The 25,235-nt window shown below is 59.3% G+C and overlaps 1 protein-coding gene across 5 annotated transcripts in view; it reads left to right on the top strand.

The window, feature by feature from the left end:
* Window positions 1-25,235, top strand: part of LPIN1 (lipin 1) — a 95,853-nt gene that overhangs the window by 24,246 nt on the left and 46,372 nt on the right. For 4 of the 5 annotated variants that reach the window (XM_045844318.1, XM_045844317.1, XM_045844321.1 and 1 more), the window contains exon 3: window positions 24,893-25,093. In XM_045844318.1, coding sequence (XP_045700274.1) covers window positions 24,893-25,093 — 201 coding nt within the window. Of the gene's footprint in view, window positions 1-9,131; window positions 9,379-24,892; window positions 25,094-25,235 lie in introns of those variants that run through there. The other variant, XM_045844322.1, reaches the window with a different exon arrangement.

Below are 25,235 nucleotides of genomic sequence, written 5' to 3'. Positions count from 1 at the left end.
AACAATAATTCAACAATTGTAGCTTGTACTCATTCGTCATTTTCGCCTGGGACTTGACCATATCGAAGACCTCCTACGCAGCTCGCCTGATCTCGGAACTGAGGCTTGTCTGCAACAACAGCGGCTCCAGAAATCTCTTAATAGACGTCTCGGATGATACCAAATTTCTACGCTGTGTGAAAAACAGCTAAGGTGATGTCCTCCGTCAACATTTCTTTAGTCTGCTGGAGGGCAGCTTTCTAAATCAGATGGTCCTTCTAGTCGGCTGGTTGTGAACTCAGAAATCAAGACGACAGAACCCCGCCTTCATGAGAGGATTGGGCCATGCCGCGCTCCCAGCTGGCTCCCTGCCGCCCCGGTGTGGACCGAGCTCTGTTCCGAACCGGGCCGGTCCCAGACCGGCTCCACTCCGCAGCTTCCGTGGGTCCACACCCACCTCCTCTCTCCTTGTCCTCCTCTCTGTGCCACCAGCACTGACATCATAGTCCCAACAGAATCGGCGGAATCCCGCCCCCCAACAATGCGTGTCTTCTGGGCCCTCTGCAGAGAGTGTGGATGGGAGGAGGACAGAGGAGAGAAAATGGGAGGGGTGGAGGTGGATGGAGGGGCGAGATCAGGAGGCAGGAGAGAGAAGGGCGAGATGGTGATGGTTCGGGGAGCCGACCATGCCTTTCCTAACAACAGCCAGTAAGTGGGGGACGAGGCTGCCCAGAACTACAGACAACCGGGAGAAAGAGGGACATCGGCCAGGGGACCCAGGTTCCCACGAGCAGGGACCTCCCTCTGAAGTTAACGCCAGTTCTGTGGGGTCCTGCAGACGGGGGAGACCAGGCTCCTTCTGGCGGCGAAGGTAAAGGACAGGCAGGGAAGGCGGAGCGTCCTTAGGGTTCCGTGGGCTCCTCGTGCCTCGGGCACAGAGCGTACCGGAGGACGGCGCCCGTGACCGAGGCCCGGGGACCCCAGAGCCCTGTCCCCGATGCCTGGAGTGCCCGTTCCACCTTCTGTTCACCGGCTTGCTCTCTCCGTCTGCTCAGAGTAACCGATGATCTCCTCGTGGAGTGCTTTTAAGAATGATCAACCATGGTCCATATTAACAGTGAAATTCTAATTTATGCAAATACTCCCCCCCCAACCTTTCATCTCATGAACACGGGTTACATACGAAGGCAGCGCCCTTTGCACACGTGCACCAGCACGTGACGCCGAGTATGTTTTCAGGGAGTTCTTCTCCAAGCCGGCGCCTCGGCAGGAGTCTCCGGAGCCTGATTCCCGACAGAAGGACGACAGGCGGGAACAGGAACAGGAGCTCTGCTTCCCGGGCCGGGGGCCCCCAGCGCCCTTGGGAAGCAGGTGAGGTCGGCCTCTGGCTCCCTCGCCCCGCCGGGCCCCGTCTGCCCTCCGTACGCCCCCCACGGCTGAGGCGTCTGAACCGCCGAGGGCAGCTCGCCACGCAGCGGTCATCGGCCAACCAGTGTGCACAGGAAGTGCCCTTTCACTGGGACTTCAAGGCAGTGGTTTTGTCTTTGCTTTGTTTTGTTCCGAATCGGGAACTGGCGGTTCTGGGAGACTTCTCAGAACTGCTGGCCGTGCAGACAGACAGCCAGCGGGGCCCCCGGCCAGGAGGCCTGCTCCCCGAGCTCCGGAAGCGCCCTTCCCCTCCCGCCCCCCGCCCCCCAGGGCTCTCGTCCTTCTGGCGGCGGCAGCGAACGAGGAACCAGTTTCCCTTGCGCCGAGAAGGACTTCAGCACGGGGGACTGCACAGAGCTCTCGTCCCCCAGCGTGGGGTCAGGGCAGCGGCCCCGCAGGCAGTGCTGTCCCCCTTTCGCCTGGGCCTGCGAGGTAACAGATGGGGGCCCTGCTCAGGGACCCGCTCCCATCCACTCTGAAACAGGGACGTTGTTTGCAAGTGGGTTGCCCCTCCGTCGAGCCCACCCCTGACCGCAGCGTGGCCCTGTAGCTTGATACCTAGGCCATTGCAGAAGCCTTCCCGCCACCCCACGCGGGCTGTCTGCCGTGGCCAGGTTGCAAAGGCAGAAGGACACTTCCCCCGCTTAAGTAGCCAGGATGATACAGCCCTTCCGATACGTGCTCTCAAGTTCAACGCCAACCACTCCTCAAGCAGGAGGACTGGACGCCGCCGACCACCACGTGCCACCTGCCGTTGATCCCGCCCGGTTCGCCCGGTGGAGGGGTGGCCACCTGTGTTAGCTCACTGCTCTTGTCCAGAGGGAAAGTGAAACTTCTGGTGTCTTTATGACAGGAGATAGCTTTGCGCCTGGGAGCAAGGCAGAGCACCTGCCCACGTCCGGCGTCCACCCTCCTGGAAGCGAGGGGATCCGGCGCCGCCTGCCTCACTGTTGCGCGTCAACACGCACACGGCTTCCAGGTCCTCGACACGCTGCTGAGTGGCACTGGCGTCCAGCGGCTCATTTAGCTTTTAAAGAGATTCACTGACAGCTCAGGAGGGGCAGAGACAGAATTCATTCATGGTAAGTGTTCCACGGCCAATGCCCTGAGAACGGAGGGGCAGGCGGTCTCTTTCCCTTTCTGCACCAGGAAAGACTGTGAACTCCTTCTCGGTTTGCGCTGACCCTCAGGCCAGAAAGGGGCAGCTGTGCAGCAAGCTGTGCAACAATCTACACACCCATGATGTGTGGATTGAGAAGACGGCCGGGGTCAATCTGATTTCTCTCTCGAAACCTTGGAGTTAGGGGCCTGAAGGGCAAGGTCACGTGCAGGTCACATGAAGGGGAGAGGTTTGTGATGAGCTGCGTGTGGCCAGACGGAGGGGGCGGAGAAGCTGGGAGGAGGCAGAGGAGGCAGGCTGGGAGAGAGAAGGGGCAGAGCTAGCCCAGTGTGTGTGTGTGTGTGTGTGTGTGTGTGTGTGTGTGAGAGAGAGAGAGAGAGAGAGCGCCTCCATCCCTGGCTCCTTTCAATATCTCCTGCCCCGTTTACTCTCACTCCGTCTATTTGAGCTGGCTTGCATGGGTTCATTATGTGGGCGTTTAGGAGAAATATAAATGGTCTGTTGGCCCTTGGCACGTGGGGCTGGGAGAGGGGAGGGTGGGCTTTGCAGGAGAGATGGCAGCCGTCCAGGGCCCTGCGGGCAGGGAGGTGGACTCTTTGGAGATTGGCCCTTCACCGAGACCAGACATTGGAATGTCACGGGGAGCGCTGCCGTGGCCCGAGAGAGGCCTGGGTCCCACCCGAGGGACTGATGTGCTTAACTGATGGGGACCCAGTCTGGGTGTGGAGAGATTTGACAGTTTCCCGGGAGTTCTGGTACGTGACAAGATTTCACGGGAAACGCTGCCTGAGAACTCGAAGGGCAGGTGAGAACGTCTGATTCAAACGGTTTCACTTACTCTAACAGAGGATACCACGGACTCGGAGTCTCAGAGTGGAGAGTCACTTCCCCCCACCAAGGCCAGGGTCTAGGTCAGCGATTGAGGAGCTTGCGTCTGGCTCCAGACGACGCACGGATGCCAGTGGGGATGGCTGTGGGCAAGCGGCGTTTAAATTCTGTAGCTTCTGGACGCAGTTTGTTGGCGCATCCAGTCCCTTTCTGCTCTCCTGTTTGTTTTGAGCTGACAAGGCATTCTATAACTTGGTGTCTTAGGCTGCACCTGAATGGGGGCCAGAAGTCTAGTAACTGAACAGCTACCCCGGGGCTGGCCCAGAGCTCACGGCGCTGCGACAGGCGGCCCGGGGTCTGCTCCGTGGGAACCTGGTTTTGTTCGGAGCCAGCTTCTCTCGCTGAGGTCAGAGCCCGGGTCGCTAAGCTCAGCTCTGTGGTCCAGGCTCTTCTGGTGGGGCTCCCCCCACCCTCAAGACCTCATCTGAGTCTAAGTACCTCCCCACCTCCAAATGCCATCCCGCTGGGCTTCAACACATGAACTTGGCAGTGTGGGCCGGGTGGGGGAGGGGCACAAACATTTCAGTCTGAATTCCTCAGTGAAATACAGATAATGTGTTCTTCTTGGGAAGATTCATTTGTATGAGCTCATATGGCCTTGCCAATGATTAAAATGCTAAAGAGTTTCGTTCTTGCCACCTCATCCCCCCTTCCCTGTCCCCTCCTGACCTGCTCTCTGCCCTGCCTGGCATCTATTCTGATTGGCACTTGCTTGCGCCACACCAAACAGTGCGCATGGCCATCCTGGGGCTGGCAAGGAAGAGACCGGTGCTCGCTGCAAGGCGGGGCGGAGGTCTGGGGCGGGGGATGCTGGGAAGGACGAAGGCTGCGAAGCTGGATTTGGACACCCTGATTAGAAATGGCGTGTGGGCTGGTCTATAGGGACTGGGGCTGGAGGTGGAACTGGAACAGGGGCCAGGGAACAGTGTAGCAGAGAAATATGTCTGTCTTGTTCCAGCCTGGCTCGGGGGGAATGTTCCCCCTGTGGCCGGAGGGGAAAGGGTGTCCCAGGCCATCTTGATCACGGGGAGCACAGGCTGGGAGCCCCTGGCCCGGCCGGCACGTGGCTTGCTGTGCTCCCCAATGACCCCGCCAGAGGCCAGCCAGGGCCTTCCCCTCACCCCCCTGCCCCCACACCAGGCTGCCTGCACACGCTGCCAGGTGAGCCCCTGCAGACGTGCGTGAAGCTTCGGTTCTGCGCGCTGCTGAGCAGGAGGACGGGCTCTATGTGTATTTGTGTGACTGGCCGTGCTTACTGCCCCAACCGCGTACCCCCCAGGGCAGGCGCCCCGTCTGCTCTGCTCCCCAGGGGGGCCCCTGGGGCTCCACCCAGGGCCTGGCACGCGGCGGATGCCTGGCACACGGGGGATGAATGAAGGTGCAGGCGAGTGACGGGGCGAGGGATGGCTGGCGGCCGCTCTCTGAGCGAGAGACCCAGTGTGGGCCCACGGGGCACAGCAGGCCCAGGGGGGCAGCTCTCTCTGCCCCCTGCCCGGGGCTTTCCTCGCTTCTCTGCTCCTCCGTGTGAGTGCTGCTGCACGAGACGCCATCTACTTAGTGTCTCTGTTGGGGTGAATCGGGGGTGTGGCCTCCAATATTCGCTGTGGCCACTGCCAGCCTCGCCCCTTTATCTCCTGTGACTTCTTTCCCTCTGGGACGCCTTAGCCCTAATCTGTGGTCCTCACCCTAATTTGGGGGTGAGCCCCTTCAGACACTCGCTCTCCCTGGTTTACCCTCCCCCTTCCTTCTCTCCCTGTGGAACCCAGGGACTCTCCACTCTCCCCTTCCCCCTGAAACTTGCTCTGGTCAGATGGTTCCCCGGCCCCCAGGGGACCCACTGCACCTCTGGTGGGTTTCCAGGCCGCCCTGTCCCCTGTACACCAGGGAGGTGAGGTGGTACCGAGGGGCCCCTAGTTCCCACCTGATTCTTGAGGCCCCAGCCAGGGAGGATCCCTGCGGAAGTCACCTCATCAGGGGCCCCAGACGGGGATGGGCCTTGGACCCCAGGGAGAGCCCCTCCCTCGCTGGGAGCCCAGGTCCTCCTGGGCCTGTTCTTCCTTGGGCATCTTTTCTGCCCCGGGGGCATTTATAGAGCTGCCCGCCGATGCCACCACCCCCTGGTTCATGGTACACCTGCCTACGATGTTTCACGGGCTGTCCACCGCATCCTGCCTTTCCCCTTGCAGAGCCCTGTCTGTGGTGTAGGTAGGTTGATCTGGAAAACGTCAGAACTCCCAGGACAATAGGGTTCTTGTCACCAGCTAAAAGGCGGAGGTTTCCAGCTAGACTAAGGCGGCTTCCATCACTCTGGCCGCTTTTCCGGGCAGAGGAGTTGCCATTGCCCCGGCCCTATCCACACTCAGCAAGGCGGCGCTCTCTGGGGGGTCCCCCCCTGGATCGGGGCGAGCCGGGCTAAGCACTCAGCGGATCCTTCCGCGAACCGCCAGTCCTCCACGTATGGGGTTCTAAAGGTTAAAAAGCTTTCAGGTGAGCGGGCGCGCCACGTGGTTTACAGGATGGCCCTTTCCGTCCTCCCAGTGCGTCTGTGGGTTGAGCATCCGCCCTCGCTTTCCAGGCCGTGAAAAACTGAGCCCGCAGAACCCAGCACGCTTGCGCCGCTTTGCCTGGCATCACCCATCCACCCTTCTTCCTCCAGCCAGCGCCCGGGGAGCAAGTTTTGCTCATCGTGCGTTCCCTCTCTTCCGAGTTGGGCTGAAAGCGGCAGGTCCTGGAATTGGCCAGAAGGGATCACCTCAGCCTCCCAGGCTGAGTCACAGTGTCGCCACCCAGCAGCTGGCAACCGGCAACACGGCGGCGAGGGCCCTCCCAGGGGGGTTCCCGACGGGGCCGCGTTAGGAGTCCCATTCGGCTTCTGGTGAAATGTGTTCTAGTGAGGGTTTTCCAATAAGTTGCTTGATTGAACGTCACCGTCCTGGTCCCTGGCCCCCGGCCCCCGGGTCCGGCTCTGTTTAGAAATTGTGGCAGCCATAGGGACAGCAGAGAAAGTGCCTTCCCTGGGGTGGCAGGCGAAGCTGGAAAGCCATCAGACCTCAGTTGCTCAGGGTCCAGCTGGACCCTGAGAATCGGTGCCGCCTTTGGGTGAAACCCCCAAAACCTGCGTTTCCCCCAAGCTCATCATTTTATAGAATAAGCGAGTAGGACCGGATTTTCTGCTTAAGACCTCCACTCTTCACATTTTGATCATTCAAGATTTATTTTAAACAAAGGCTTCACCTAAGAAGCCTGAGGTTGGACTTTGCTTCCAGGGAACCTTTCCAGGCAGGGCAGTCTTGCTTGTGGGCCCTCCCTGGGGGGCAGGGGCGGGGGTGGGGAGGAGAGGTTGAGACCGCTGCCTTCTGGGGGCACTGCACTTGCAGTCCCAGCCCTGGTCTCTGAGACGCTCTGTGGGAGGGTCTCCCCTGTACATGCTGATCCCCTGTGTGGTGTAGCGCCCTCCTCTGCAAAGCCAGCGTGGGAGGGGGCTGCCTGAATGGCGGTTACCCCAAGACCAGCCAGAGGGCACCCAGAGGGCTCTTCTGTGGCCTCCGTGGGCTGCTGGACTGAAGACACGCTGCCTGGGCAAAGCTCCCCGGCCGGCGGCCCCAGACTCCCCAGACTCCAGCCAGCCCGCCTCCCCTGCCAAGCCCCGGAGGCCTTCCTGACATCTCCACTGAGGCGGCTCCAGAATTTCCTCCCGAGCCTGCCCCTTCCCTCTTCCTCCTGCAGCCCAGGAGAGCGCGCTGCAGTCCCTCAGTGGTTCCAGCCCCATGCGGAGGGAGCTGTCACCCTCGACTCTCCCTTCTCTCATCCTGCGCCGCCCCCACCCCACCCGCATGTCTGTCAGTCCATGGGGGTGTCATCCAAAACATACCTGAAGTCTTTCCCCTTCTCATGACCACCCTCTCCTCTCCCGTTGGTCTGAGCCCACATCGGCTCCCCAGGTTTCCTGCTGCAGCTGCCCGTCTGAGTTTCCACTCCTGCCCCCTACAGTCCATTTTCCATATAGCAGAGAAGCCCTTTCAAACCTGTATGTTCTGTAATTCCCTTGTTTACAACCCTTCTGGAATGTCTACACTTCTTCAAGTGGCCCAAAGGCCCTAAAGGTTTGGTCCTTGCTCCCCCTGCAGCTGCCCCGTGGCCCCAGGACCCTGCAGAGGGCTGCCTGGGGACCTTCAGCTCGCTTTCCAGAAAGCTCTGCCTCCTGGGCCCATCTTAGGACTTGCGTGTTTCTTGTCACTTAGGATCTTGGATGATCTGATTGTCAGTGTAAGAATATCCAGACCTGTAGAGAATTTTTATGAGTCTATTTGAGCCAAACAGAGTACGTGCCTGAAAGCAAGATCTCAGTGGACTGAGAAAAATTCCTCTTGGAAGGACAGATTTGCCATTTTTGTTTTTGTTTTGATGCATTTGGAATTAAAGTGGGAGGAAGTAAGGTGGGGATTGGGTTTGCAGCTAGTGAACCAGGGTATGCGCTCCCTGAGGGAGAGGGTGTTTATATCTCTGAGGGGTCTGAAGAAGAGCATTACTCTGGCATTTCAAAGGTGTGTTAACCTGGATGCACAAGAAATAGTGGGCGTGCTCTTCTCCTCCAGGCACACCCACTCCTTTCTTCCCCCGCAGGCGTGCATCTCCCACACTCCAAGGGTCCCCACAAGACTGGCAGCCGGGGGAGCAGTGGGCGGGAGCGGCGGGCAGCAGCGGCTGGTTCTGGGCTGACCCGGGAACCTGTCTCCGAGGCCGTTGTCCCTGACCTTCTGGTGAGGCAGAGCGGCCCCGCTCAGGCTCCTGTCTTTCCTGTAACATTTCGGGAGAGCCAGAGCAGCCCCGCCTGGGCTCTCCTGCTGCTGCTTCTGTCCTGAGCCTGCCTTGTTTCACCATCCCTGGGTTTACTAAAGGTACTCTCAAATAAAAAAAAAATTGGCAGGCTTGCTTCAGGCAAAGACAAACTCTTTACCTAGAGGTTTATGATCAGATCACCCTAGGAGGTTCCTTTCAGTCTGTAAACTTCTCAGTGGTATCACAGAACCCTCTTTTCATCCGCATGACCTAAATCATTTTGCCATCGGAGGTTATTTTGCTTTTTATTGATTTGTCCCTCGCCGCGTCTCCTGCTGCTGGATGGAAGCTGCAGAGGGGCAGGGGCCTGGCTGTCTTGTTCAGTGACAGGTACGGTGCTTGCCGAGTGAACGGATGACTGAAGCAGAGGTCATTGAGACAAAGGAGGAAGGTGGACCAGCGCGGTGAGGAGCTAGGTGCAAATACCCGTAGGATCAATACAGCTGCCACGTTGTGGTTGGAGACATGAAGGCCGGGGTCAGAAGGGTTAAGGGACATGCCCAGAGTCCGTTGCTCAGGAAGAGTAGGGCCCAGAGAAATGCAACCAACCCCTGGCGGGGGCGGGGGAGTCCCCGCCGTTTACCAGGCTACAAACCCCTGCGTCGGTAAAAGTCAATCTAGACCATTGAATTAAACATATGACTTTGGTGTGGGTGTGTGTGGGGGGATCAGAAATATGGCCCAAGGTCCCGCGCCACAGGAAAAAGCTAAGGCGAGGAAGGAGGGCTGGCGGACTGGGACCTTCCTTCGGGACTGGCTCTGAAAGCGGCCCAGGAGCCCGTGCCTCCGGAGGCCCCGCGGGCCACCCCGCTTTCGGGGCCCCGCCCCGCCCCCTTAGCCCCGCCCCCGGCCCGGGCCGCGGGGGACCGCGAGCGCGCGGCAGGCGGGGTGTTTGCATACAAAGGCAGCCACGCGCACGCGCTTCCCGGGGAGTAGCTGCCTCCAAGCCGCCGTGGATCCCGGGGCGAGCAGGCAGAGCCTGGCCGTGGTCGAGGGAGACTGCAACCTCGGCGGAGCCGGGACGGCCCGGGACTGGTTGGCGCGCGGGGAGGCCTGAGAGGGCCGGGGCACCGGGGCTGACCTGACGTCCGGGGATCGGGCTCTGTCCCCGCAGCCCTTTGGGGGTAAGTGGTCCCGGGAGGCAGGCGGAGAAACGCGCCCGGGGCCAGGCGGCCTCACCAGCATCCTCGGGCCTTTCCTTTCGGAGTGCCCGCGGTGCCGACCTTCAGCGGCCTGTAGGACCGGCGGGGCTCAGGTGGGGTGCCGTGGGTGTGCGAGCGGTCGCCGGATCCCACGGCGGCGGGACCTTCTCGATCCAGGCAGGAAAGGCGGGCTCTATCTGGGCAGCAAGTAGCCCGGACATGCCTTGGGACTTGAACGAAAATGTGCCCTGAGGGAGTAAGATTTCTGCTGTGCAGTTTAGGAAACTGAGGCACTGGGAGGTCGATGTCTGTCCGGGCCCAAGGTCACACAGCTGCTGGGCGTCCGGGAACCAGGCTTGGAATCTGGGTTCTCACATTACAGTGGTCCTGGGATTGCCAGCCCTCCGCGCACCTCTCGGCAGCCAGTGGGTGCTAGGCCTCGCGAGTTCCATCGGATGTCCCCGCCAATGGCTTTATTTCGGGGAAAAGCCGGGAAAACAGACGATGAAAAGGAGCGTTTTGGAAATAACTTTACGTGCCACGGGCGGATACTTTGTTGGGGGCGGGGGTGAAGCTGGAGAAAGATGCCACCACCGTTTCTGACCGTCACACAGGACACGGGAACAATTGGCAGCATTAATTCGGAGAGTTTTTAGAACCCAATAGTTTGCCCAGGATAGTAGGAGTGTTTTGGAAATGATGTTTCAAAAAGTTTTTTTTTTTTTTAAATTGGGGGGATAGCGGTGAAATTTTTGTTCATCTTGTGTTCCATAATTTGGGCCTTCCGAATTAAAGCAAGCCATTGAGGAAAATGTGTCATAATCGAGAAATAAACACACACTTCTTTGCCCCTGGAAATGGCGGACGATCTACGGGTTTGTTTTCTGGTTCTGTATTTTGATAACATGCCATACTTGCCAGCCTTGGTTGGGTTATCAGGCGTTTTTGCGTGTGGGTGTTTGTTTGGAGCCTTTATTCCCGTTGCGCGGAGGGCCAGGCCTGGACGGACGGAGCCCCACCCCGACCCGGTGGCGGCTCTGAGGCCTGGGCGCTAGTCTTAGTTTGGCCTCAGCCGGCTGGGGGCCCAGCACAGTTCGGTCACCGCCCCAGGTCTCAGCTGCTGCAAAGACCACATCATTCTAGAAGGAGCAGGCTGCAGGGTCTCAGTGCACAGGGGAGAGAGAACATGGGGGTTCAGGTGAGGGGCCGCCCCAGGATCTCGTGTCCTTCAGCCGGAAAGATGTCCCCTGTCCAGCTGAGACCTTGGGTGGGGGCGAGTGGACAGGGCTTCGTCTGGCGGGGAGCAGGGAGCTCTTCCACACCGGTGACGGTGGCCGAGTCTCTCAACCCACCGAGTTTTGTGATTCTTGCAACAACTTACTGGAGTTCTTTGAAGATGCCCAATGCTGGGCTTTCCAGAAAAAAAGCGCTACAGGCTGCTGGACGCAGCAGAGTCCGTGGCTCTGCTCCTGAGTCCTTTGCATTGCGCGCAAAGCTGGCCACAGACTCAGCCGCTGCCCGAGACGCACCTGTTTGGCTGCTGCTTCTGGGATGGGCTGAGCACACTCGCCTGTGTACCTTGTTTCCAGGAAGTCCCCGTGTTTCCTTGCAGACACGTGCCCTCTCTGTTTGCTGACGTCTTCCTCTGCACTCTCGAGTCTCACTAGGCACCCGCCTTTGCTTTGCAGAGGATGCACGCCCCAGAGGTCATGGGGTGATGGGGCACCGTCGCCCACTAAGGCGCACTCCTCAGCTCCCTCCGTGAGCTGCTGGGGCGCAGTGGGCTGGAGTCGATGCCAAGAGAATTGCCTGCCATCGAACTTTGCATAACGGCAGGCTGCTGCCCAACGTGGGGGTGCCTTTGGGCTCAGGTTTTTGGCCGCATGGAAGTGTATTACCACCCAGTTGGAATGGAAGTATGCCCTTTTAGTATTTCTGTATTCACTTTAACCAACGGTATGCTTTTGCCCCTGTGGCGCCTTTGAAATAGTCTATATGCGCCAAGCAGGGTCCGGCCAGAGCCTTCATCTAAAGTCCAGCCTTTGCCGGGAGCATTTGTGACCATGGGCTTCACACTGGCTGTCGCCTGTGCTTGCCCTGGGAAAAGTGCTTTACCTGGACTGCCTCACAAACAATCCCGTGAGGTCGGACTCAGCAGGTAGCATCCCATTTTATAGGTCTGAAGCTGAGGCGCTGAGAGGTTAGCGACCTGTTTGCGGTCGGTGGGGGAGCTGGGATCTGAACGCCAAGGGCCGGCCGGCATCCCTAGCCCCTGAGCGCCCTTGGCTCTCCAGCTGGTGTTCGGCCCTCCGTGAGCGGCCCTCCGTGAGCTGCTGGGGCGCAGTGGGCCGGAGTCGTACGGAGCTCTCAAGAGCAGCGCGTTCTTTTCCATCAAGAACAAACTTGGACACAGGGCGTTAGCAGTAGGCGAAGAGCAGAAGCAAAGCCTAGTGCTCAATTAATGAGTCAAATAGCTAACAGTCAGAGGATCCGGGCCTGAACCTGACCACCCTGTGTGTAATCTCCATCACCCCCCACCCCGCCCCCCCCATTCCAGGCCCTTCGTGTCCTTGGCAGGGACCCGAGAACGAACTCGCATCACATGAGACTGTAGGGTCTGAGCGTTGCACAGCGCTGCAGGAGCTGAGCGTGCACCCCACCTGACCTTTCTGACCGAAGCAGGCCCCCCCCCTTTACCCCTCCTGTCTCAGCAGTCTCAGCGAGGACGGGGAGACCCCGACCTTGAGCTGGTCAGAGCTTTCCATTCCTCACCCAGGTCTCCGAGGGTCTTACAAACTAGTGTTAAAGTAATACACGCACGGGTAAAGATTCGCTCTCGGCAACTGACCCTGTGGGAATATGTATGATGAGAAGTGAGGGTCTCCCGTCCCCAGGTCTGGTTGCTCGGTGAGCCCGAGAATGCACCTTGTTCAGCCTGGAAATCAGTCCAGACTTTCTTGTGCGTATCAGAATAGGTGTAAGTGTAATTCTTTTAAAAAATATTTATTTATTAGAGAGAGGGGAAGGGAGAGAGGAAGAGTGGGAGACCTCTCTTTGGCTATTGATGTGAGAGAGAAACATGAATTGGTGGCCTCTTGTAAGCACCCTGACTGGGGACTGAACCTGCAACCTAGGCATGTGCTCCGACTGGGAATTGAACCGGTGACCTTTTGGTTTATTGGAAGATGCCCAACCCACTGAACCACACTGGTCTGGGCTGTAAATGTAGTTCTTAGCAAATGGGTTCATGGTGTAAATATGTCCTTTTTTCACCCGGTATATATATCTTTTCATGTTTGTTCGAGGGAGACCTATGTCTCCCTCTCCCATTTTTTAAAACAGTCTCCTCATATTCCACCGTCCAGTGCGGCTGGTCTGTCATCTGCCCAACCAGAGCCCTGTAGATGTGGGAGCTGTTTCTGGTTTTCCCTGTTAGAATCCATGCAGTAACACTGTTTGCCCACGGGTCTCACCGCAGAGAATTGCTGAGGTTTGCCAGTACCTGCGAGAAAGTGTCAGGCGTTGCCAGGTGCTTCCGCCTTTGTTAGCCCGCCCGCCGTGGGCGGTGGGTGGGCTTCCCCCACCTTCGCCAGCCCTGGGTTCTCACGAAGCACTCTGATTTGGGGCCGTCCGAAAGGCCTCCTCGGATCTGCACGGGTTCAGCCGTGAGCAGGGTTGGCTCTTCTCGTCCATCATCGACCTGGTGGGTTCCTTCCTCCTTCCCTTCCTTTCCTTCCTTCCTTCTGTGAACTCTGTCTCTCCGCTTTTTGCCCATTTTTCACTGAGCTGGTCCGAGGCCACCGTCAACTGGCCTTATCATTCTGGAGGTGGATGGTGTTGGCAGAAACGGCCGCGTTATGAAAGCTGCGGCTGGGGTTTTGAATTTTGGCACGCGTTCCGAGAAACCGGTCTTTCTTGGCAGTTAGTGAGCCCTGGAGAAGGGTTCTGCCAGTTTTGGGATGAAATGCTGTTGTTTTTCCCCCCCGTGCTGTAACAACTAGGTGAGGAGTCTCGAGACCCCCGTTGCCTAATCCTGACATAGAGTGTCAGCAGTATGGCCCTCCTGGAGCCTTGCCAGCCTGGGGCGCCCGGCGCTTTGGCCCGCCGGCTCTGTGCCCACGGTGGTGCCCATGAGCCTCAGCGTGGGGCGCCCCCACCCGCGTGGGAGCCCTGGCCCGCCCTGCTCCCCGCACGTCCGATCGTTCCAGGTGCCTGTTTTCTCAACCCACTCCTGCAGGGTGGCAGTGCCCTCCGTCCCGGACACATGCTGCATGCCTCCCGCCTTCCCTCCTGCCGGCAGGCAGCACCTCCTGAGCCGGCTGCCCCTCCGGGTCCCAAAGCTGGGCTGGGCTGGGGTGAGCGGGGCCCTGGATTCGTCCCACCTGCTGAGCTCGGAAAGGACTTTGGTGGGGCGACTCTGGGGCCGGCGGTTTCTGCTGCTTCATCTTTTTGTCAGGAAGTGTCAGTTTGACTTGCAGGCTGTTTAAAAGCACCTCAAGCTTTTCTAGTGAATTTCCCTATTTTGGGCCCGCACCCCGAAGGGTATTGATGGCTTGGTCTGCTTTGTTTAAGAAGCTTCTTATAAGCACCTTGTGCGGGTGGAGGACCAAATAGCCTCGTGCAGTCCAGAACTGGCTGGGGGGCAGTGACCTGCCCACAGGTGTGCTGAAGGGTGCAGGGATGGGACCCGGTAGCTGGACTGTAGGTCTGGCGTGCTCTCGCCTGCACTGTGCTGCTGCACTAAGCCGTACTTCCTTTTGTTGCCACGTAAACGTCATTCATCATCCTGACAGGCTGCTAAATACCCACAATGCCCTGGAAGAAAGACTTCCTCTCTGCCACTAACGAAAGTCACAGGAGGAAGGTAGATACACTGTAAGCCAGTTTCATTTTCATGCAAGCCTTATTAGTCATGACATCATTTTGGGGATTTCTTAGAAATTGTCTTTTCTTTTTTTCAATGCTCTGGTTGAAAACCCACCTCATCTCCCAGCCTGTCAGGTGAATGGGACCTGGGTGGACCCTGGGAGCTGTGCGGTGTTCGTGTTTCTGTTCAGAGTTGGTCGGGCTGGGGCTTGGACCCCCAACGTGGAGACACAGACTGGGAAGTGACAGGAGAGCAGCCAGGGGTGGTCAGGGCAGCCCCCACCCCTCAAACTTACTCAGCAGTGGGTCTGGAGGGCCGGCAGTGCCTTCCTACAGTGCTAGGGCCCCAGGGACAGCCACAGAGCTCTCCTCCGATGGCCAAGGACAACTGGGAGAAAGGAGGACCCGTGGGGAGAGCCCCAGGGGGGCAGATTTCATCATGCCCTCGAGGAAGAACTGTCCTGACCAGAAGCCAAAGCCTTTCAGTCCTCCTTGTGATGGGTTGCTCACTCTCCCAAGGAAAGTCTTCAGTTTTCAGAAGGGTTACAGGTGGACATCGGGATTCGGTGGTTCAACACCTGAGCCAGCGACGGTGTAAGGCTTTCTGTTTCTGCAGGGCAGGAATCGGTCTTTCCTGGCGCCGGGCGCTGAGCCAGGCGCAGGGCGACGCTCTGTCCCCGCTGCTGTGCGAGGGGAGGAACGGGTGTGTGTGTGTGTGTGTGAGGGGGGGGAGGGGTGGGTACGGGTGAGGGGCTCGCCTGTCCCAGAGGCAATGTTCAGACCCACGGGTCACCAATCAGGGTGCAGAGGGGGAGCAGAGAGATTTCCACCGCGAGTATTTAGACGTCCCCCGTAAAATCTTTTTTCTCCGTTTTCTTCATGAACAAAAAGGAACGAGTCCCCTTTCAGCGCCGCAGGGGGCCTGGGGCTCCCTCCTGACTCCGAGAGCGGGTGGCAGGGCGTGCCCCCTGGGGATGGCAAGGGGTGGGGCCGGCTGTGGCTCCTGACCCACCAGCGCAGCGTGCACAGGCCGACCCTCGAGCCGACCGGCTTCCTAACCAGGTGCCGGCTCAGGAAAAGGAAATGCCGCCGTTGACCTGTCCCGCAGTGGGTCATTCTGGCCGCGCCGTGGGAGAAGTGCACATACTGTCACATAGTGAGTGTTCTCTGCGCCCCTGCACTGTGTAACCCAGAGTCTGCGTGTGCAGCCACATGCGTCGCCTGGACGGTGGGGTCACACGGGAGGTCTGCACGACTGTCACAACCGGGAGCAGACCTGCCTCCGTCTGACTGCTGCTGCTTCTCTGCCCCTTCCCTGCTTCGGGGCCCTGAGCACGTGCCAGGGCCTAAAGCTCCGCTGCCTTCTCTGCAGGGTGGGGACATGGTGTCCCCCGCGCCCTTGTGCTGAGCAGTGGGCAGCTTTAACTCATTGCTGTCACCATGTGGGCAGCGTCCTGACCTCACTGGCAGGTGGAGATGGGCAGCGCTCTGGTTCGCGGCTGCGCTCTCTGCCTGGCGTCGTGCGTGAACTCAGTGGGCAGTTCCAAGTCTCCCAGGTGCCCTTCAACCAAAGCAGCCAGCGGGCTGAGGCGTGACAGACCACCCGTGTCTGTCGGCCGCGGGCGCTGACTCTGTACCCAGGGGTGGGATCCTGCTGCTGATCCCGGGAACCAGAGCAGGCCCCGCCACGAGTGAGCAGACCTGGGGTCGCCTTCCAACCCCGAAGCTCCCCGGACGACGTGCGGTCAGCCCAGACTCCGCAGGTGTCCTCTGGCACCTGCCGGGAGAGTGGGGGAGGGTCGGGGAGGGTGGGGGAAGGGGAGGAGCCGCCCGGCCGGTGTGTTTTGTCCAGCGGCACGTGTGTTTTCACCGGCGCGGCAGGGGATCAGCAGCAGAGCCTCTCCAGGAAGTGATGAGTCACCCTGAGGACACCGTGCAGAACAAAGACTCCTCACATGCAGACTGGAACCAAGGAGGGTGTTTTTGACCTTCGTCCTTGCTGGGAGGGAGCCCTTTGAATTTACATTCCAGAGGCGCTGGGCTGGCTGGTGAGGGTGTGAATACTCTGGAAATATCGGAGTCGTGACTGAGCGGGATGGCCCCGTCACTCAGGTCCCGCACTCAGCGTCTGGAGGCCCCGGAGAGAGGGCGTGGCGGCGCCCGACCCCGGCCGTCGTGCAGCTCCTGCTTCTCAGGCTCTTGCCCTTTGGGGTCCGTGGCCCGTCTGTTGGCAGGAGCTGCCTAAGGAGCCTGGGGTTTAAGCTGCGTTTGCAGTGGGTTTTGTTTGGGGCACTGTCTTCACCGGCCTCAACGGCGAAAACATTCCCCACGTTCCTGGTTTCTTCTAATTTTGGAACTCGAGCACTCTCCCCCGGTATCCAGGCTTGCCCGACGGCTTCGGAGGCGGCGGGTGCACCTTGGTGTCTGCACGTCTCCCTCCACCAACTGTCTCCCTACCCCCACCCCCACCCCGGGGTACTTGCTGGGTTGAAGACTTGATTTCTTGGGACTGTTATGACGGCGCCACAGGGTCCTCAGCTTAGAGCCCCGCCCCGAATTCCCTCCGTGACCTCTTTGCCCAGCGGATGCGTAGTGTCTGAGCAGAAGCGTGGTCCCATAGACTGCGCCTCCCACCCTGGCTCCGGAACGGCCCCCCGGCGACGCTGACTTCCGTGCACCCTGTGACCATCCTGGGATGCCCTGCAGACACGTGCAGGGTATCACCTGTCACTTCACACTAGGTGGTTGCCATCTGTTCTGCTCGAGCCCCCCGCCCCCCCAGGGGGTTTCCTGTGACTGGGCCTCCCCCACGGATTCCAGTTTTATCCGGTGAGATGGGGGGCAGCACGGTGCCGAGGAGAGCAGGGTGGGCTAGCGGCGCTCCAGCCAGGGCTTCTGCACGCCGCCCCTTCCCGGCCCTGCTTCTCTGATCAAGCATCACGCAAACGTGGCACCCCGGTTCCTCGTCCCCGGTTCCTCGTCGTCGGGTCTGCTGCACGGGGTTGCTCTGCTGTGCGACCCGGGGGGGGGGGCGCAGGGGGACGCAGCGAGCGATGTGTGAGGGTCTGGAGCAGAAACGGTTTAGGTCTGAGGGCTTCGCGGGTTACTTTCTCTCCGAAGTCGGCAGAGTCCCTGCGTGGCTTTCCACGCCCGCTGAAGTCTCTCTCCTAACGAGCATTTTATCGGCGCCGCCCGCCGTGATGGTCCCAGGAGCCGCTGGCTGTGAGCCGGGGAAGAGGCGTGGTCGCCGGGGCCGCATCTGCTGCCGCCGGGAACCTCCCGGAGACGGAGAGGAGCCGCGGGCTGTGCAGCGGGCTGGGCCGCCGGCTGACCGGCGTTCCCCACGCTCCCTCCGGGCGGAAGGACTTGCGTGTCCTCCTAGAGCCCGGCAGTCTCGCGGGTTCAGGACGCCCCCTTCAGAGGTGAATCCAAGGGCAGCCTCTGCTGGCGCCCGGGTGCAGTCGGGCGACTCCTTGCCCGCGGTCGGCGCCACCTCTGATACGTCCCCCCATCTCTGCCTGCGCGCCAACTGTCCCTCACTAAGGCGTGACGGGCTGTGCATGTCCTGCCGAAGCGGGGCCCCCCCCCACACCCCGGGTACCCGCCCTCCTGTCCGCGCGCCCCCTCCCCACCGCGCCACGGCGTCACCGGAGCGCTTGCACTTCACCGCGGGTCCTCGACACGCCGGGCAAGCGTGTGTTTTGTGTGCTGCGCAGAGGGGGCGGAGGCGGCTTGGATCCCGCGTGCTCTGTGCGTTGTACCACCCGAGACGTCTTCCGAACAGTGACTTCCAGCCCGCGCGCCGCAAGAGCTTCGGAATCAGGCAGCATCTGACTGTGGCGTTGGGGCACGGAGGACCCCCTTCTCCCGCGGGTTGTCACGTGAAAAATGACAGCAGCCAGCCCAGCGGTCCCTGTCCAGTGTGACTGACCCGTCTTGAACCAGATGCAGGTCGTATCATGGAGTGGCATCTTTGCGATCACGCCGCATCATAAGGCTGCGTCTGATTGGTTCATTCTTGGCACCAGAAATCCTAATACACTAGCATAGGCCCCCGCTGTTTTAAAAAGTCACTTTGGAGCAAAAAGGGTGGGTAAGGTAATTACTACTACTTTTATTTGTTTTTGGTAAGTCAATCAAAATTACATCTATTTTTTGGTCAGATCAGCAACATTTTTTTGGTGTGCTACACTTTCACTTTGGGAGGACAGTCACCATGCAGATTTAATCCAGTCATTCCAGAGGTACCTAGCTTAACAGACCAGAAAAAGAAAAAAAGAAAAGACTTCTGTCTTTCAGGTGTTGGAGGGGCTAGTCAAAGGAAGTGTGGAAATAGTTAAAGGAAACGGGGCATGCGTGACCACAGCCGTTGCCTGGCCCCCTGGGGGGTTGGGTGCCCAGAGGCCCTGCCATCCTCAGGACAGCAGACCAGCGTGGGGGATGAGGGCGCTGCAGCCACTTGCCAGGTGACAGCCCCCATTCGTCAAGCCAGTGTCCCGGACGGGAGGGAAGGTCGTGAACTGAGCCGGAGGGAGGGCCGAGGAGGAGGAGGCCGGACAGCAGGTGAGGGCGGACGTGGAGGAGGCCACAGGCAGTGTGCCCGGAGGAGGGATCGTGGGAGTCTCGCAGGGACCTGAGTCCTGAAGAGAAGAGTCGAACGAGGAGCAGAGGTGAGAAGGACTGAAGGGTAGAGGAGATGCTGAGAGTTGTATCCCTGAGAGAGTGCTGCCCTTGCTTTTGACCTTGGTCTGGGCGAGCCCTCCCGGTCTGCAGCCTTCCCCGGGGGCAAGGGGTGGGGGGGAGGAGCAGAGTGGGACCTGCCAGAGGTCGCACCGCATCCCCGATCCACTCCCTGATTCACTTCCAAGGCACTGCATACCCACAACGGGAAGATGGGGAAATGGTGACTTCCCAGATAAGGTGCCTCCGCTGACTCCACAGCCGAGAGAAATGGAAAAGGAGTGGAAATCACTTTTACCCTCTCGTGGGACCAGTGGGCGGAGTGATGGATTCCTGAGTGGACGATCAGATGGAGGTGCTTGGCCTCAAATGTCTCCCGTCCCCATGTTTAATTTTAGTAGTTGACTCTTGAAGCTGAACACGCAACTTCCTACTTCCTACGACGTGCTAAACAGAATCCCAGATGGAAATACGCTTTGGGGCTTTTAGGTCCCTGGTGTGTCACCTGTCTGGGTCTCAAGCAGATTCTGAGTTAGGGAAGAACGCCTGGGCAAACGGAGCTCCGGTGGGAGGGGAGCGCCCCAGACCGTCGGTGTTATCTCAGAAGGTCGGGCTAGAAAACGTCCCCGTAGGAAGACACATTCGCTCGTTTCGTGACCTCAGAGTCGCTCGGCAAACCCACACCGCCGCTGACCGGCCCCGGCGTGGCCGGGGGGTCTGTGAGGTCGCGCTCAGCTCTCCTCGAGAACCCCTTGAACTTGGGCTGTGGAGTCCTGTCTCGGGCGGTCCCTGGAGCCCTGTCGGGTGAAGCAGCTCTTCCTTGCCAGGTTTTGAGATTGAAATCAACCGACCTGAAGGGGTTTGGTATGGGGCGAAGGGAGAGCGCGCGGCTCAGAGCCGTAGAACTGGAGATTTAAGCGTTTTGTTTGGCTCTTGGCAGGTTTACTTCTTCTGTTCCTCTGCAGGCATTAAGATACTTTCTTCAAAACAGGTCTTCCCCCCAGGCCTGGCCGCATGTCTTAATGGAAACCGTGGGGGTTGGAGATTAGCTTGACCTCCGAAATCTGGGCCGGCTTCTTCAGGTCAATCAGATTGGCTTCCCTTGGGTTCCTCTTACTTCAAAGGGAGCTGATGGCCGCGGAGCGGGGACCTGGCGCCCCGCTGGTTTGTCCTCCTGTCGTTTCAGTGTTTGTCCAGCGTTGATCTGGGGGAGGTCCCAGGACAGGGGCAGAGAGCGGGGCGGGGGGGGGGGCCCACTCTGGCCCCGCGGATGCCCCAGGGGGACTGGGCCACCCTCTCCCAGGCCCCCCGGGCCCAAGGCCTTCTGAAGAAGAAATTTCACCAACTAATAGTCATCTTCCTGAAGTGAGTTCTGGCTAATAATGCAGTATTCTTCCTCACCCCTTAATTTTTTTTTTTTAATTTGTGGAGAAACACATAGAACGTAAAATTTACTGTCTCAGGTCTCCAGTGTACACTGCAGCACACTTAACGTCAGTAAGCACAGCGATGCTGGGGGCCTTCGCTGGTCTCCGGCTGCAGACGGTCTCTCCTCTGCGGAAGAAGCTCTGCGCCCGGGACACGCTCCCCCCGCCCCCGCTTCCCACGTTCCTGTGAGCCCGTCCGCTCCGGCTCCCTCATCTAAGGGAGCTCATCACGGTGTTTGTGTGTGTGTGTGTGCGACTGGCTTATTTCACCTGGCACGATGTCCTCCAGGTCTAGCCGTATTGCAACAGGTGCCAGAATCCCCTTCCTTTGTAAGGCCGAGTCACATTCCGTCGTGTGCGTACGCCACGATTCTGTCCCCTCTCTCATCGGTGGGCACTTAGGCTGTTTCCAGCTCTCCGCTGTCGGGAGCGAAGCGTCCGTGAACGGGGGTGTGAAGACGTCTCCTTGAGAACTTGCTGTCCGTGTATCTTGGGCATACACCTGCCAGTGGAACTGCTCGATTGCACAATGGCTCTGTTTTTCACTTTTTGAGGAATCAGCACTCTGTTACTCGGTGGCTGTGCTGTCTGGGTTGCTGTCTGGCAGCCCCATCCGCAGTGCACACGGGTTCCAGTTTCTACACGTCCTCAGCAGTGCCTGTTTCCTGCTTTTGGACAGGAGCCGTCCTGCCAGGTGGGAGGTGGGGGTGTTTGCCCTTTTAACAGACTGTCAGCGCTCAGCCAGGGCGGCCTCGGGGTGTCGATGCCAGGACAGGAGCCTATCACCGGGTGGGGCCCTGGCCCTGGTATTTGTTAGGAATTATGAACATATTTTCTGCTTCTACATGGAAGCATTTTCAGATTTGCGAATACGTTATGCAGTGGAGGGGATAGGGGAAGATGTCAGAGCAGCTTCTGATGACTTACGGTGGGAAACATAATTGAGGCCCGCTCCCGGGGCACACACAGAGCAGAGATCAGAGGAGTGGAAACCCAAGCCTCGGGGGAAGTCTGCCAAAGTCACTTCGCATTTCTGAGCTTATTTCTTTCAAACCCGGGTGTCAGAGCATCAGCCCAGTCAGGATCCTGCCAGCTTCCAAACGCTCAGATTCTGCCCAATAACCTTGAATGTGCTCCTTGATGAGGGGGAGGGACGCCTCGTTCTTGAGGACAGGATGACAGAGGAACACTGAGTTTAAATTATTCAAGATGCCCTTTCAGCGGCTCAGCATTCAGGAGTGCAGCCTCTCTCCTCCTTCCAGTGGTTGGAGCTGGAATTGCACCTCCAGGCCACCTGGGCCAAGGTCCTCATTTTACAGATGAGAAGCCAGGCCGTGGCGATGGGGTCGTCCCGCCCAGCTGTGAGCTCTCTCTGTCTTGTGAATAAAAAGTGCTGGTCGCCGGGTCCTGAGGTCTCGGGAGCTGTGCTAGCAGCAGCAGTAGCACGGGTGTGGCTTCAGGACGTCACTGCTGGGGAGGGGGGGCCACACGTCATTCTGTGATGAGCACAGCTCATACATTCACATGCGAGGGGGATGGTTAAGAGAAACCGTGGGGGAGGGGTGGGGGAGGGGGCTGCCGAATCCAGAGCCCCGGATTCCGGGTCTGCTGGCCCACCTGCGATCCTGGGCGTTTTTGCTTCGTTGTACTTTCGCGCGTCCTTGAGTTTTCTCCTCTGACAGGCCTCGTGCCCACGGGGTGGTTGTGCGAATCCCACGAGCACAAGGTGATGTATACGAAAGGAATTGTGCAAGGTGCCGTTCACCCTGCTTGCCCGTCGCTGTAGTGTCAGCGGTTTGCCCCTCAGGAAGCGTGGTGTTGTGGTCAGACCTAGGCCAGACGATTTGGTGGCGACGATTTCCTGTATAAGAGGACTCCCTGTAAGGAGTATCAGGGCGACAGAGACTCCTTTTTTTACAGCCATCTTTTCAGGGACTGTGCGCCCTCCCCTTTTCCCACGGAGTCGGCCCACCTGTACCACGAAGCGCACTTAGAAACGGCGTGGCTGTCTGTGCTCGTGGGCACGCACTCGCGTTCGCGCTGGAAGCTGGACCGCCCTGGTGGTCCCCGCCGCCCGAGGGCGGCAGGTGCGTGCGCGTCTCTGCGTGTTTGCTGAACGCGTGACCGGGTTCCTCATCTGCACGGGGAGGTAGGCGCCGAGCCCCAGGGCGTCCTTCCAGGCCCCAAAGCGAGCAGCGAGGGCTGGCCTGCGCTCTGTCTCTTGCAGGTCTCGTCCGTCGAGTTTTGACTCTCCTCGGTTCTAAATTAGAGTTACATCCACCGTTCTTTTTTGCCCAGTGCACACAGGCCATCGGACCCACTATGTTTGGGCCTCAGTTTCCTCATCTGCAAATTGGGGATGCTAATATCACGGCTGCTTGTGTCATAGAGATTGGGGTGAAGCTTCCAAAAGGCTTTTTTTTAAAAAAGATTTTATTTATTTATATTTAGAGAGGGAAGGGAGGGAGAGAGAGAGAGAGAGAGAGAGAGAGAAACATCAATGTGTGGTTGCTGGGGGTCGTGGCCTGCAACCCAGGCATGTACCCCGACTGGGAATTGAACCTGTGACACTTTGGTTCGCAGCCCGCGCTCAATCCACTGAGCTATGCCAGCCAGGGCTTTTTTTGTTGTTTTAACTTGAACGGACAAGGCCTGATCCTTGGCCTCAAGGAGAATCCGGTTCCGCGGACAGGCAAGAGAACCACTTGGCAAAATAGACGCATCAGCGCAAGAAAGGTCACAGGACCGAACTCGGAGTGGGGGCTGCTCGGGGACAGGTGTGGTGGCCGCTGGAATCACTGTTAGGGACCTGAGGGGGGCGGGCGCAGCGTGTTCTGTGTGCCCCACGGGTAGGCCGGCACCTTGCAGAACTGAGGCCAGTGGGCCAGGAGAAGGGGCCAGGTCTTGGGGTCCACAGATGACTTTGTGCAAACCCTTCCTACTCAGGTATTTGGACCACGTGGTCTCACAAGTCCGCCAAAGTGCTACGTGTGCCGAGAGGAGGGGGGAGGGGAGGGTGGCGACCAGGTCCCCCTTGTGAGGCTGGGAGGAGGCGGCCCAGAGCGGGAAGGACCAGTAAGCGCAGCCCCCTTCTCGGGTGTGGGGGGGGGGAGGGTGGGGGGGGGGAGGGTGGTGGATGGGGTGGCCCAGTGAAGCTGAGTGAGGAGGAGGAGGGTACAGAAACAGGTGGCAGGGCGAGACCTCGGTGCCCTGGACCGGGCTGAGGTGTCTGAGTCCGGTCAGGACAGGTGACAGGGCGTTGCCATGGGACTGGAGGCGGGGCTGCGGATCAGCACGCGTGTGGTGGGCGGAGCCAGCATACAGCGCATGCTCAGACCCTGCTGCTCGGTGCCCCGGGATCGCTTCTTCTGCCATCTTTCAGGCTGGCGCCGTTTCCCCTCGGCACCGTCACACACAGCTGCCAACCGCATTTCGTTTCTTTTCTTGCCAGTCGTCTCTGCACTTGTTCCATGATGCTTTTTCTGAACCGTGGTCCGAATCGCCACTGTGGTGTTCCCGAGTCTCCTGCGGCTTCACAGGGCGGTGCCGCAATGTCCGAATCTATTGGCGTGATTTCGACGCGCTGCCTTTCCCCCCGCACGTTCTCTGCCGCGGGGACAGCCGCGCCTGTGTCTTCACGCACCCCGCTCCTCCTGCAGGGCCCTCGTCCACCTTCTCACCTGAGAGCGCCCCAGCCTCCTCCCAGCCCCACCGCCAGCCTCGGCGACGCGCTCGCCGCTGTCCTCCGTCCTCACTCTCCTAGCATGTACTTCAGGTCTGGGAACATGCACAGCGCACTGACGCGTATTTTAGGGCCATGTGTTCTACTTCTCTCTCCTGCATGAGCCTGGGAGTCCTTTGAGGGACGGGGACTGTGTCTTCTTTGTCTCGGGGTCCCCAGCCCCAGGCCCTTGGTAGAGTAGAGTGCTCTGGATACTGGCAGCGTGGACTTCAGCTGACTAGCTGGGCGGAGACACCCCCCGAGCGCCGATGTCCCCAGGAGTGTGGAAGGGAGTCACGTGGGCAGGCAAGGACCAGGGTGGGGGTGGTCAAAAGAGTAACCATTTTTTTCTTGTCAAGTAAACATAGTCATTTTTTTCAACTAATGGAGTACCTGCTGGACGCGGCTCGTGGGGATACTAAGAGGTGTCGTATACAGTCTTTGGTCAACAGCCCTGAGATGTAGTCTGCAGAACTGCACGTAGGCGCAGAGCAAGCGCAGGTGCCAGGGGCTGTGAGGATGAACAAGGACCGTTGACCTCAGCAAGCAAGGGCCCAGTGCTGCTGGAAGTCGGGCCTCCGGGGTCTTCAGGGTGGGGGCTGGTGGCTGGTCGGTTTGTGGGGGGGAGGCGGGTAGTGGGGTGGGGTGGGGTGGAGCCCGTGCCGGGGAACCAAAGGCACGTGTGACCCACGTTTTGAAACGAGCATTTCGTTTTGACCGACTCCAGGTAGACGGCCTTCTCCGAATTGTAACTGTTCGTGTGTCTATGTGTGTGTGTGTCTTGCGTGGCTCTGTTTTCCAGGCTCAAACCATGAACTACGTCGGGCAGCTGGCGGGCCAGGTGTTCGTCACCGTGAAGGAGCTCTACAAGGGCTTGAACCCCGCCACCTTGTCCGGATGCATCGACATCATCGTCGTCCGCCAGCCCAACGGGAGCCTGCAGTGCTCGCCCTTCCACGTCCGCTTCGGGAAGATGGGTGTCCTGCGCTCCCGGGAGAAAGTGGTGAGGGTCCGGGGCCCTGGAGGGTCCGGGCGGCTTCTCCCCGCAGGGAAGGTCACCGTAGTTCTGCGTCTCCACGTGTCTGGAGCGTGTCTCAGACCCGGATGTTTAGCTCTCCGTTGGAGAGGGCTGTCCCGGCCCTGGC

Source organism: Phyllostomus hastatus, unplaced genomic scaffold (genome assembly GCF_019186645.2).
Source record: "Phyllostomus hastatus isolate PE091 unplaced genomic scaffold, TTU_PhHast_1.1 phas_contig_402, whole genome shotgun sequence".
NCBI classification, from domain to species: Eukaryota; Metazoa; Chordata; class Mammalia; order Chiroptera; family Phyllostomidae; genus Phyllostomus; species Phyllostomus hastatus.
This window is presented reverse-complemented; position numbering and strand designations above follow the sequence as displayed.